The sequence below is a fragment of the Bactrocera oleae genome, chromosome 3 (genome assembly GCF_042242935.1).
Source record: "Bactrocera oleae isolate idBacOlea1 chromosome 3, idBacOlea1, whole genome shotgun sequence".
Classification (NCBI taxonomy): Eukaryota; Metazoa; Arthropoda; class Insecta; order Diptera; family Tephritidae; genus Bactrocera; species Bactrocera oleae.
In genome coordinates, this window is record NC_091537.1 from 92,686,358 (window position 1) to 92,697,934 (window position 11,577).

General features: G+C 34.6%; 2 protein-coding genes and 1 long non-coding RNA gene across 3 annotated transcripts in view; 1 reads left to right on the top strand and 2 right to left on the bottom strand.

Moving 5' to 3' along the window:
- Positions 1-216: 216 nt before the first annotated feature.
- On the bottom strand, positions 217-3,786 carry ref(2)P (refractory to sigma P). The gene is made up of 4 exons (XM_014245666.3): positions 3,117-3,786; positions 1,923-2,863; positions 957-1,848; positions 217-891 (listed from the first exon to the last, which is right to left on the bottom strand). Exons 1-4 carry the CDS (start codon positions 3,286-3,288, stop codon positions 740-742), a joined length of 2,157 nt encoding a protein of 718 aa, XP_014101141.3. The 5' UTR covers positions 3,289-3,786; the 3' UTR covers positions 217-739.
- A 109-nt stretch (positions 3,787-3,895) lies between these two features.
- The window catches only part of LOC138856354 (uncharacterized), a 46,291-nt gene continuing 38,609 nt past the window's right edge, over positions 3,896-11,577 (bottom strand). The window contains exon 3 of the long non-coding RNA XR_011395569.1: positions 3,896-3,949. This is a non-coding gene — a long non-coding RNA (uncharacterized lncRNA). The remainder of the gene's footprint in view (positions 3,950-11,577) is intronic.
- On the top strand, positions 5,936-8,763 carry LOC138856353 (A disintegrin and metalloproteinase with thrombospondin motifs 10-like). Its single transcript, XM_070107235.1, has 3 exons — positions 5,936-6,102; positions 7,037-7,426; positions 8,367-8,763. The coding sequence occupies exons 1-3, from the start codon at positions 6,083-6,085 to the stop codon at positions 8,761-8,763; spliced, it is 807 nt and encodes a 268-aa protein (XP_069963336.1). The 5' UTR covers positions 5,936-6,082.

Genomic DNA, 11,577 nt, shown 5'->3' on the forward strand with positions numbered 1-11,577 from the left:
ATCATATTTTTGGATTATCGTATATATTCCTCTTCAAGTATATGATTCTCCAAAATAAGTTTGCATTTGAAAATACCTCAATTTTTATACGAGTTTTTGCTTACACTTTGCTGAAATAAATCGTTTCATTATTCTGATTAACAGAGCATGAAATACAAATTTAAACTAAATTGGATTTCATAACAGTAGATCTACCAAAATTTAAAACTGTTCTAATTTTTTTTTTATATATTTTTTATTGTGGATATAATTACATTCCTTTATGGATAAGATTTATTGAATTCGTATATATTATATAATAATTGAGAAAACCATTTTAAAAGCCATTCATAGATTCATGAAATATATTAAAATGTTAAGCTTTGCTAAATATGTGTGTGTAAGTAATATGAAATATATATTGGTTCATAAAATAAAAAAAAAAATATATGTATATGTATATGTACGTGTATGTATGTATATTCAAATTCGCATTTCATTGATCAAAGAACAAAAGAAAAAAATTATATGGGTAGGATAAAGCGAGTGATTTCAGGATAAAGGCTCAAGGCAATGAATACACTTTTGACAGTGTGAGTAGTGCAGATATACCGTTTCAGCAAAGAAACGAATGCATACGCGGTTATAGTATAGGGAAGATGATTTTGTTAAAAAAAAAAAAATAAACACGCATTTCAGAGAGAAAAATGATCCTAAAATACTAAATTAGCAGCAGGCTTTGCAGCTATATATAGATATCTCAATTGTTGCCTTGGCTCTGTGCCGGTGACATCAAATCCAATGCGGCCGAAATATTGCCATTGACCGACTCGAGCAATTGTGTCAACCATCCTCCTTCATTGCTAAAGCCCATAGCTACCATAGCATGTATAGCTTTATTGATACTAGGATCTGTTTAGAATAGCAGATAGCAAATTGATATCAAACTATTCACTACTTTTACATTTCAAACTTACCTTTGTGATAAACGAGCACAGCTAGGTTCTGTGGTTTGGGTGTAGCGCCAGTGTTAACGGATGTTGTGGGCGTGTTGTTGTTAGTCATAGAATCAGACTGAGCATTCAAGACATCAGCTGTTTTAATTCTTCTTTCGATACGATCAAGCGACTTTTCCTTTTCAACATGATTTTTCAAATCCATGCTGAGTTGTTCAAAACTTATATCAGAATTGCTCTTTGGAGACATGTTTTCGACAACTGGTGTTGATGCTGGAGTAGCTGGCGTTATACCAACGGCACCGGGTAATTCGATTTTTTCTATAGTTTCGGTCGAGCTAGCAGCAGAAATATTAAGTAAATTTGTTGTGGACTCGGCAGCCTGTTTGTCAATCATTTGCCAGTCATTTTCCTCACTCTCTGACCGCTTGCGTTCCGGAGTGCGCGATTTTTCATTGATATTTTCCATGATAATTGCAGAAGAATTTGTTGTTGTATCAGGATTGATTGGCTCCGCAGTTACACCAGAATTTTTGGATTGCTCGTTATTTGATTTTTCTGCTTCGGTAGTCTGCTTAGCATTTGAGTTCGCTTTAGTGCTTGTGGAACTTGCAGCCGAGCGCATTGAGCTTGCGGCTGAAGCTGAAGAGCTTTTGCGTGCTTGGTAGCCAGTACCAGCATATGCAGATGCATAACTGTTGTCATCAGCGCCATCCATTGGGTCGAGCATTTTTGCGAACATACCGCTGAAATTATTAAGCAACTGTATTCCTGCTTTCATGAATTTCGGATCAATGAATTGAGCGAAATCTTCTATAGTTGGTGTAACTGGCACCGACGTGTTGTCATTTGGATTATTGTTAATATTGCTTGAATCGGATTGAGATGTAGGAGTTGAAGTTCCAGTACTAGCCTGTATATTTTACAAAATATAATTTATTTAAATATGGTATATTGTTTATTACTCTATTTTTTACAAAAGCTTACCATGTTAAGAGTGGCCTTTCCACCCGCTGCACCTACATCTTCATTATTAGTCTGATTTCCAACTGTTGCGTTAAGTAAATCATTCAAAACATTTGCAGCTGCTTGTTCATTAACTGTTGCTGTTATTTCAGCAGCCTGCTTGTTTACTTGGGCTGCTACTTCGGCAGCTATTTTAGTAGCTGCTTCAGCTGTCTTTGCTGCTGCCTTACATGCAGCTTTAGCCGCTTCGCTTGTAACATCAACATCATTTGGCTTTGTAGATTTATTTTCCTTTGGTGGTGAAGGAGCTGATGGAGTATTGGGAGCACTTTCATCCACTTGTCTATATGTGGCGCCTCCCTCGGCGAGGTCGGACATCATTTCATACATGTGAGATAAAAAGCCGTTGCGCATTTGACGACGATGATGCTTGCGTTCGTGATGGTGATGATGTTTTCCGATCTTTGGTTCGGCATCAGTATTAGCGCAATTTTCATTTGCTGCAGGTGTTCCTGCTGCTCCAGTATCAAAAAATGGACAACCCCCAGCATTTGAACTCTTGCGTTCACGCTTTGCTCGGCGGCCGTTACCTCGCCCACATGGAGTACTTATCCAAGCATCAATTATGCTGGGTGAGTTTTCTTTCGGCATGCGTACCATCATGTGCTCCGGGTGTTTGTGCTTGGCCTCACAACGTTGGCATAAATCGTAATTCGAACACTGGATACACTTGTAGCGAAAACCCACAATTGGGGCCAAACCACAAGAATCACATTCTACATTTTCGTGTATGACGAAAGCGCTTGGATCATCATCATTCTGGGCGGTCTTGTCCGCAAATTTAAACGTTTTCTTCCACTGCTCCGATGGTGTGATGTACAAATGTAATTTTTCCGACCGTTTATAAAGGAACAAATCATAGTCGACTTGGTTGCAAATGTCGATTTCATCACCATCTTCATCTAATCAAAGTAAATTAAGAAAAAAGTTATCTCTTTTCACCGGTTTTTCGTTTTGTGAGATAAATTTACAAGTATTTTCTACTCGCAGATACAAAAACAAAATGAAAACTGAACAGCTACACATGAGTCATATTACACTGCCTTTGTTACGAAATTGTGATAAGAAAAACGAAACACACATATGCCATAATATTGCGGATTAGTGTTCAAGAAGTTTCCTAACTTGTTTTTAATTTTAACTATTTTTACTTACCAAACCAGGTAGTTTTAAATGCAAACTTTGATAGCTTGCGTTCATCGAAGAGTTGTCTTGAAATGGTATCCTTTATGACATTGTAATTATGCGATGGCTTCTTGATGTATATATTGAGTTTACTATTTCCATCATCGTAAGTGACTTTTATTAACTCGGTGAAAATCTCCATTTCTTTTTATGTGAATTTAAACTTTTTAATAAACAATCGATTTATCGCACAATATTATCCTTGATCTTCTGTTGTACAAGCGTTTGTTAATATTTTATTTATATATAATATATATAAATATGAGGGTTGTTACTGCTTGAAACACTTCCTGACGGCTACAATTACTTTCAAATTATGTGCGTTTCGCAACTTTTTCCGAAGTTTATATATTGCGCAGTTGAGTTCTTGCAACTAAATGTTATCTGAATCAGCGCTGTACCAGCTAGTTTTTCTTGATATGTATACCTTCGCGTATATTCGTGAATGTTCTTCTTTTCAAATTCTGCAACTCACTGAATAATGTTCAAGTTTGTTTCTCTTTCTGGTTCAATATATATGTAAAATAACCAGCTTCAAATGTGCAACTTCATTTGTTGAGGCGAAAAACTATACAATGGATTGTGAAATCAGATGCGATGACTCTGATATTAAAAGCTGCCAACTGAAAATGCGACGATAGATAGATAGGAACTGATATATATATATATATATATTTTACATTCTCTGCTGGTACGAATGTTACGAAGCAGCAGATAAAAGCAAAACACGAAAATAATCTACATTCTCTGCTCATTTCATTGTACCGATTGTGAATAATAATAAAAAGCAGAGTTGTATTTGACTGAAAAATAATGCGAATAGTGGAATATTGTTATAATTAATTTATTTAATTGTTGTTATAAATAATAGTTTAACAATAATATATGATCAGAAAAAAATGTTAACTATATATGCTATATTTCAGAGCAAACTTATTTACAAAGTTAGTGCTTATTATTAATTATGATTCTGATATTAAAACCCAGTTTATTTAGACATTACTTATAGTTTTTTTTACAACACGTTAATTAGCATTGAATTAATAATATAATAAATCAAGCTTAATTGATTTTAGGTATTTCTGAGAGTTAAGCCTTTATAAATTTATAGGTGAAATCGAAATTTTAGGTATGGTACATATATCATTTTATATGAGACGCCACTTTCTCGACAGTCGAGCCTATGAAATTGGGATGGGACGGAATTTGAATCACATCAAAAATATGTGTACATATGATATTAAATTAAATTTATTCCGGGTTTATATGTGTGTATGTACATATATGAGCGTGAACACTTACAGAGTTGTTCTTACTCCCGCTTAGTTTTCCACAATATGAACTTTGAGGAAAATATATGAGGTTAAAGAAACGAGCAGTTAAACTCTGCTCGCCTCCGATTTGCTTAGAAATGTACTTATACAGAAGTAAATTTTGATCTATAAGGTTGTATGGCAGCTAAGTATTATATATGCCATAGTGATCCGATTCCAACAATACATTCGGAGATAGTAACGGTGCCTTGGAAAATAATCTTTGCCAAATTTCGTGAAGATATCTTGTCAAATGAAAAAGTTTTTCTATACTAGAACTTGATTTTGATTTATCACTTTTTATGGAAGCTATGTACAATATGTATGTATGTACATATGTGATATAGTGCTCCGAAATCGTTTGATTCCGACAAATGGGTAGCTTTTTATTGAGAAAAGGACGTGTGTGAAATTTGCCATCGATATCTCAACACTTATGTTAGGGGACTATTTGACGTACATACATATGTACATATGTATATTCAGACATTCGGACATGGCTTAATCGACGCAGTTAATTACGCTGGGTATTTATATGAATACTTGAGGGTTTCCGACGTTTTGTTCTGGATCTAACGAATTTGGTGGCAAAGTTAATATACCCTGTTCAGACTGCACATTTTCTCTCTATGGTGGTATTTTTGCCAAAGTTGAGTTTACTGGCTAAATTGGAATTGGGTTATAGCTCTTTATGCTTTTTCGAATAATGCCATTTTGTGCCTTTGCCAATGAACTGATAATGGTCATCTGCGGCACCTCTTCAAATTTTCAAGGTACATAATTTGTTATCAAGAGGATATCTAAATTTTTACTCAAGTTATCGTTCGGCTGGCTGAAAAGGGAAGCGCAGGACCACCATTTAGGCCATCTTTAGTCCCATTGTACTCCCCCTATCGTTTAGAAAGGCATAAAGCTAATCGGTCATGAATTTATTCACTTTTTTAAATTTAATTGAAAGTCAATATAAATTGTTCATGTTATTGAATTGAGTGACGACCAGCTTATTATTATACTCGTATAGGCTGTAAGGTTTATAATTGTTGAAATATAAATAAAATTATGGTTTTTTTCTATTGATCTTCACTCCGAACAGCATTTTCACGTTCAGATTTCAAAATGTTTCTTTCTTAAGCTTTTAAGACGGGAAAGTAAAAACTACACAACATCTTCTGCAGGTGTCTTCTACTTCTTGCAGGTCCCATTAATACAAATACTAATGGTTAGACCTAAATTATACATGTGGCAATTATAAGTATATTCTAAAATGTCGTACCGTTTATCACAGCCAATCGTTAAGCAGATGTTAGTATTTTATGTGTATACAAATATAATATATTATATATATATATATGTACACATATAAAATGTCTTTGTATATAATTTTTCACAAATGCCACATAATTGAGATAAAAAGCTTCTTGTGTAGCGTGAAAGTTGGTCCAGGGAAATAATACTTTTTAACAGCATAATCAGTTGACTGCATGGGTTTCAACAGCGAGGACGTTTCTGCAAAGTTTTCGAAAATTTAATATTTTGAACTTATGTGTTAATACAAGTTCGCTAATAAAACAGAATTATTCGCATAACTTACGAATTGTCAATTTATATCAAAGTAATGCTGAAATGTTGCGAAAGATATTGAGGTTTGTTCTACGCTTGAAATTCCGGGGGGCGTTACCTTGCTTGTTTTCAGAATAAAATATAGAATACTAAATAAATATAAACCAATAAATAATAAAGGAAAAATCGTATTGGCATCGGACTAATTTTAATTCACTCATAGAGCTATAAGTTTATTTTTCAGAAATCTTTGAAATATTTAAAATCATTTTCTAAATTTAGAAAATTAATTGCCATCGAAAATATTAAAAGAAGTTTTCTATAAAAGTGAAATTGCAGCGTTGGAAAAAAATATCTAAGCCTAACAATGTCAATGAAGCGTATAAATAAAAATAATTTGTTTATAGTTTGAATACCCATATAAAAAATGCAAAAAAAAAAAACACATAAAAGAAAAGCGGCACAATGAACTCTTTTGTGGCTAAATACTTGTACGTAAGTAGTATGCAAAAAAAAAAAAATAGAAAATTTGCATAATGCGAAAATTAATTTGGGCGCGGTTGGGATGCGATCATCGCCAACGAATTAGAATACAAACAATTTGTCACCAATTTCCGCGTTTTGAGCAAATTCTATGATTTAGGTGATTACAGCAAAAGCTAATTGAAATAAAATGCCAACAAAAATATTAATTAAATCGCAATTTTTGACATAAAAGGTCTTTATGACAACTTTTTTGCAAACGTGAAATTTCGCATTTCATTTTTTGTTTGCGTTTTAAGATGTGTGAATTGGAAATAACGGATTTATCGCCTTTTTGGTAGAACAAAGACAATTTACTAATTAGAGCATGTAAATGCGAAATTAACGTTTAAATGGGCAGTTAGAGTGAGTTACACATACATTTTCAAACTTATGTAAATAAAATAGTTTAACAAAGATTTTTAATTATTGCAATTTATAAAATACTTTATTAGATTGCTGTAACTAACTTCGTTTTTTTTCGATTACCATCAGTTTAAAACCACAACTACTTCTGGTGTTTTTATTGGCGCTTGCTAGCTTTTCGTATGGCGCCGAGTTTTCGTCTAATGTAAAAAATTCCGAGTCATCCTCCATAGCTAACGGTACTGGTATTTTGAAAAGCTTAAGCAGTGGTAATCAAATGGAAAGCTTGAGAAGTGAAAGTGTAGAGGAAAATGTGGATATAGATTATGATGAGGAGCAGGATGACGATGGTGATGACGATGACGACGAAGCAACGGGGGAAAGACCAAAGCACACACGCAAAAAACATATTAGCATTATAAAACGTGTGGGCACAACTTTTACTTGGGATCGCTGGGAAAAATGGACTAAATGCAGTAATTCCTGTGTGCAAATTCGCCGCAGAAAATGCATCGAGCGGTAAGTATTATTGAAATATGCAATTTAAAAGATTTCGTAGTTGTTTACCTTCTGTTCTCCTGACCTGTCTTTTTGTTACATATATACTTGTATGTTTGAGGAGTTACTCTGCTAAAAACAATAAAACACTTTCTAAGCCATTTACTTTTTTCAATAAAAATACATAAGTAACACATTAGAGTCGCTCTTGTAGGTATAATTTCTAGTACAGATAGTTCAAGTCTTATAAAATTATATTTTTCGGTTCATTAGTGTTCCTTCCCTTATAAGATACATTTTTCATGAACTTGGCAATGTTTAATTTTTTTACTTAGTAAAATAGGTAGGTAAGGGGGGTAAATTAAACACTTGTCTTTTTCGAAACCCTTGAGTACATATTAACCTTTCTATATTGTTATTCCCTGAACAGGGTATATTAAGCTTGTACGAAGTTTGTAACACCCAGAGGGAAACGGCGGAGATCCTATAAAATGTATACTTATATAATTGATCAGCGTGAAACGATTTAGCCGTTCGTCTGTTTGCATGTATATACGCAAACTCAGTTTTTGAGATATCGATCTGAATTTCGCACACGTCCCTTTCTCTCCAAGAAGCTACTCATTCCTCGGAGCCGATATAGGACCACTATAGTAATTTATTTCCCATAAAAACTGACCGATCCAAAACAAGTTCTTGTATGAAAAACTTTCTTCACGAAATTTGGCATGGATTATTTTCAAAGACAACGGTCTCCAAACAAATTGTTCAAATCGGACCACTGTAATATATCGCTGTTATACAAACTCATCAATCGAAATCAAGATAAAGATCTTTTTAAACCCGTTTATGCTTTAAGAAATGCTCTTGTGAAGGGTATTATAGCCTTCGTGCAACCGAAATTAACGTTTTTTCTTGTTTTTTAATTTATATTTATGTTTTTTTATTTATTTTGTTAAAGTAAACTGACTTCACTGGATGCTGCTCCGATTGACCGAGAATTCTATCCTGAACCCAATAGCCTCACCGGTTGTCGAGGTATTATAAAACGTTTTCGGTTTTGTAAAGACGAAAAATGTAAGGCGAATAAAAAGCGGCAACGTGATGAACAATGTGCCGACTTCAACAGAATACCATATAAAGAAAAGTTCTACAATTGGCTGGGCTATGAAAAGGAACACAACGAGTGTGAGCTATTTTGTCGTCCAAGTGGTTCGGGCATGTTCGTGAGCATGAATCAATCAGTCACGGATGGTACCACCTGTGGCCGACCGGCAGTTTATTACACACACTATTATAGACGTAAGGCGGTATGTGTGGAGGGTGTTTGTCGGGTGAGTAGTAGAAGGGTTCTTTAGTAGAAGGTGTACGTAAAGTGTTCGTAGAAAAAATTAATAATTTCAACGTCTTACGTATTAGTTATTGCTTACAGTTGATCTCTTCTCTTTCTTAACTCAATTTTGTTCTCACATTAAGTGATCGTTACATCATTGGCTGACCTTTTTCACCGCCTGACCTTCGCAGCTTTTATTCCACAGTTGATGAGTTTTCTTGATAAGAATGAAATAACATAGATTATACTGTAATCAATACTTTAATGATTACTGTCTGCGAAATCGTTTCATTCATCAGCTAATAGTCGTAAATATAATAAAAATCGTGCCCCATTGCTGAGCGCGTCGCTTTGGTCAAACGTTTGAGCTTTGAACGTTTTGATCGCTCCGATCGTTTTGATGATCTCTCAATTCTTCTTCAGTGAATCAACGTGTAAAAGTTGCAAAGAAAAAATTACACACTTGATTAAATTTGATTCAATTGCTTTGCTCAGCTGATTGAGTCTTACATAGATCTTGGCTTGCCTTGCTGATCGACAATTGCGTATAGCACCCGACGCGAGTGCATTCTAATCATCATCATCATTGTCAGCGTCATGATGAGCGCCTCAAACGCGACACTGGCTTTTGACGGCCGATCGTTGTGCATCGTCACAAAGTTATCACGATCCGCTTAGCTCATTTGCGCAACGATTATCTCTAATTTGTTAAAATGTACATTACCGTGTTCGCTGTGTGGACATGATAGCGGTGATAAGCGACTGACCGTTGGTGTAGTTGGTCACGCCGCGGCCGTGGTGCGACCGTTGCTGGCCATTCTTTGGGCTACAAAACTGTGCGCGCTGCTGTTGCGTTTGCAAATCATTTAAATTCGTTTTATGATGTGCATACTTTTTATTTTCTTTGTTTCCCTTATTCTCCTTTTTCAGTTTTATTTGGTGGCACTTTGGCCAATTGGCACTTAGCCGGCTTGCCGCTCATTTGTTGTGATGATGCTGATCTCGTGCCTCAGTCGGCAGATGGCAGCTATTCAAGCATTTAACAAGATCGTCCGTTCTGTTTTAGTTGGGCGCTGCGGAGTTGGCATGAAGAAAAATATATTATGAATATTTTTTTTTTAGAGTTTTAAACCTTTGATCTCATTGTCGCGCGCAAACGTGTCTCTCGTGGTGTGAAGTTAAGAGTTATGTGAGATAATTAGCTATAAATGGGTACAGATTTCTTTCAGAAGCATTCTGGCAAAGAAACAAAATTGAGGTTCCAAATGTTTGTAAAACATTTGTCATTTTAGAAAGGAGTAGTAGGCGATTTAGAAGACCATGCTCACCGATTTTGAAAGTATATTCACCACTATATAGCTTGGACGACTGTATAAAGACCCTACGACTTGTACTAAATGCTCCTTTTGATATCCTACTTTTTATTCTAGGATAAGTTTTTCAGTTCGTAAGCCGAAGGGGAACGAATGGCGGCCTTTCAAGTAGTCTCTTTCTGTCGATAATTTCTCAATAACCTGATATTTCTCCAAAATATAGATATCTCAGTAATGTAATCATAGTACGAAAGCCTCGAGTGGATGGAAACATATCACCGAAAGCAGACTGTATTAAGTTTGCCACGTAGTTTGTAACATTCAGAAGGAAACGTCGGAGCGCATATAAATTCTGCACAGAAATGATAAACGTGATGAGCTGTGTCGGCTTAGCTATGTCCGTCTGTTCGTTCATCTGTATATCGATTTGAAATTTGCACGCACCTTTTTTCTCCAAGAAGCTTAATCGAAACCGCCGATATCGAGCTACAGGTTATAGCTGCCATACAAATTTATCGGTTAATATGAAGTTCTCGTATGGAAAACTTCTTTATTTAGACCAATGCAGAAGCCTTGAAAAATGATAAAAAAATAAAATAAATGCATCGTAGGTTAAAACTCATCGTAAACACAAGTTAAATTAACAAACATTAACGGAAAAATAATTTATGTTCGATCTGTGGTCGGGAAAAGGAAGGGGAGGGGCGTGACTGATTTTTAAAGATTAAGAATGGTTTATCTCGATTTTCGTCAAAACTACGAGTCTGTTGTAGGTAATGAAAGGATCTACAACTTTTGCATACAGACTTTTTTCACATTACCTCAAAATTGATGTGAAAAATTCAAATAACCAAGTGTTTGGGTTTTTTTTATTTATATCTGGTACAAACAAATTTTTCCTTTTGCGAAATTTGGTATAAACTTACCTTCTGTTCCAAGCACACTGTGTTTTTTTAATTTAACAAATAAATTCTTTCTTCTCTATTTTGACTTAATATCGAAAATTAGGGCTTTTTTCAATCAAAATTTCCAAGTCAAAATATCAGATTTTATTTTAAGACGACCGTAGGCTTTAATTCATTAAAGGCTCTACTTTTTGTTAGTATTAAAGTTATATACATTACTATTTAAAATTTTCTCAAAAACGCAAAAAAAACACTACAAAATGATTCAAAACTGTTTTTTTTACTGCTGCTACTACGAAATAATAGGTATGCAGATGAAATAAAAAAAAGAAATTTTCAATCGTTTTTCAGCTGTTTAGTGGTGTCTTTCTTTGCCATTTCTGAGAAAATTGATTACACTAATTTTTCATAATCAAGCCCTTGTGTGGAAAACTTTTTTATTTGACAGTAGTTAAATGAAATTTTATGAAATTTGGCAAATCGAACTACGATAGCAAAAGGCTACAAAATATCGCGATTCCGGTAGCAATGATATGATTTTGGAAGAGTGAAAAACTATGCTGTACTCACATTCAAAGATGGGTGTCATTGTTCATACATACATACAACCAAAGTTGTGTA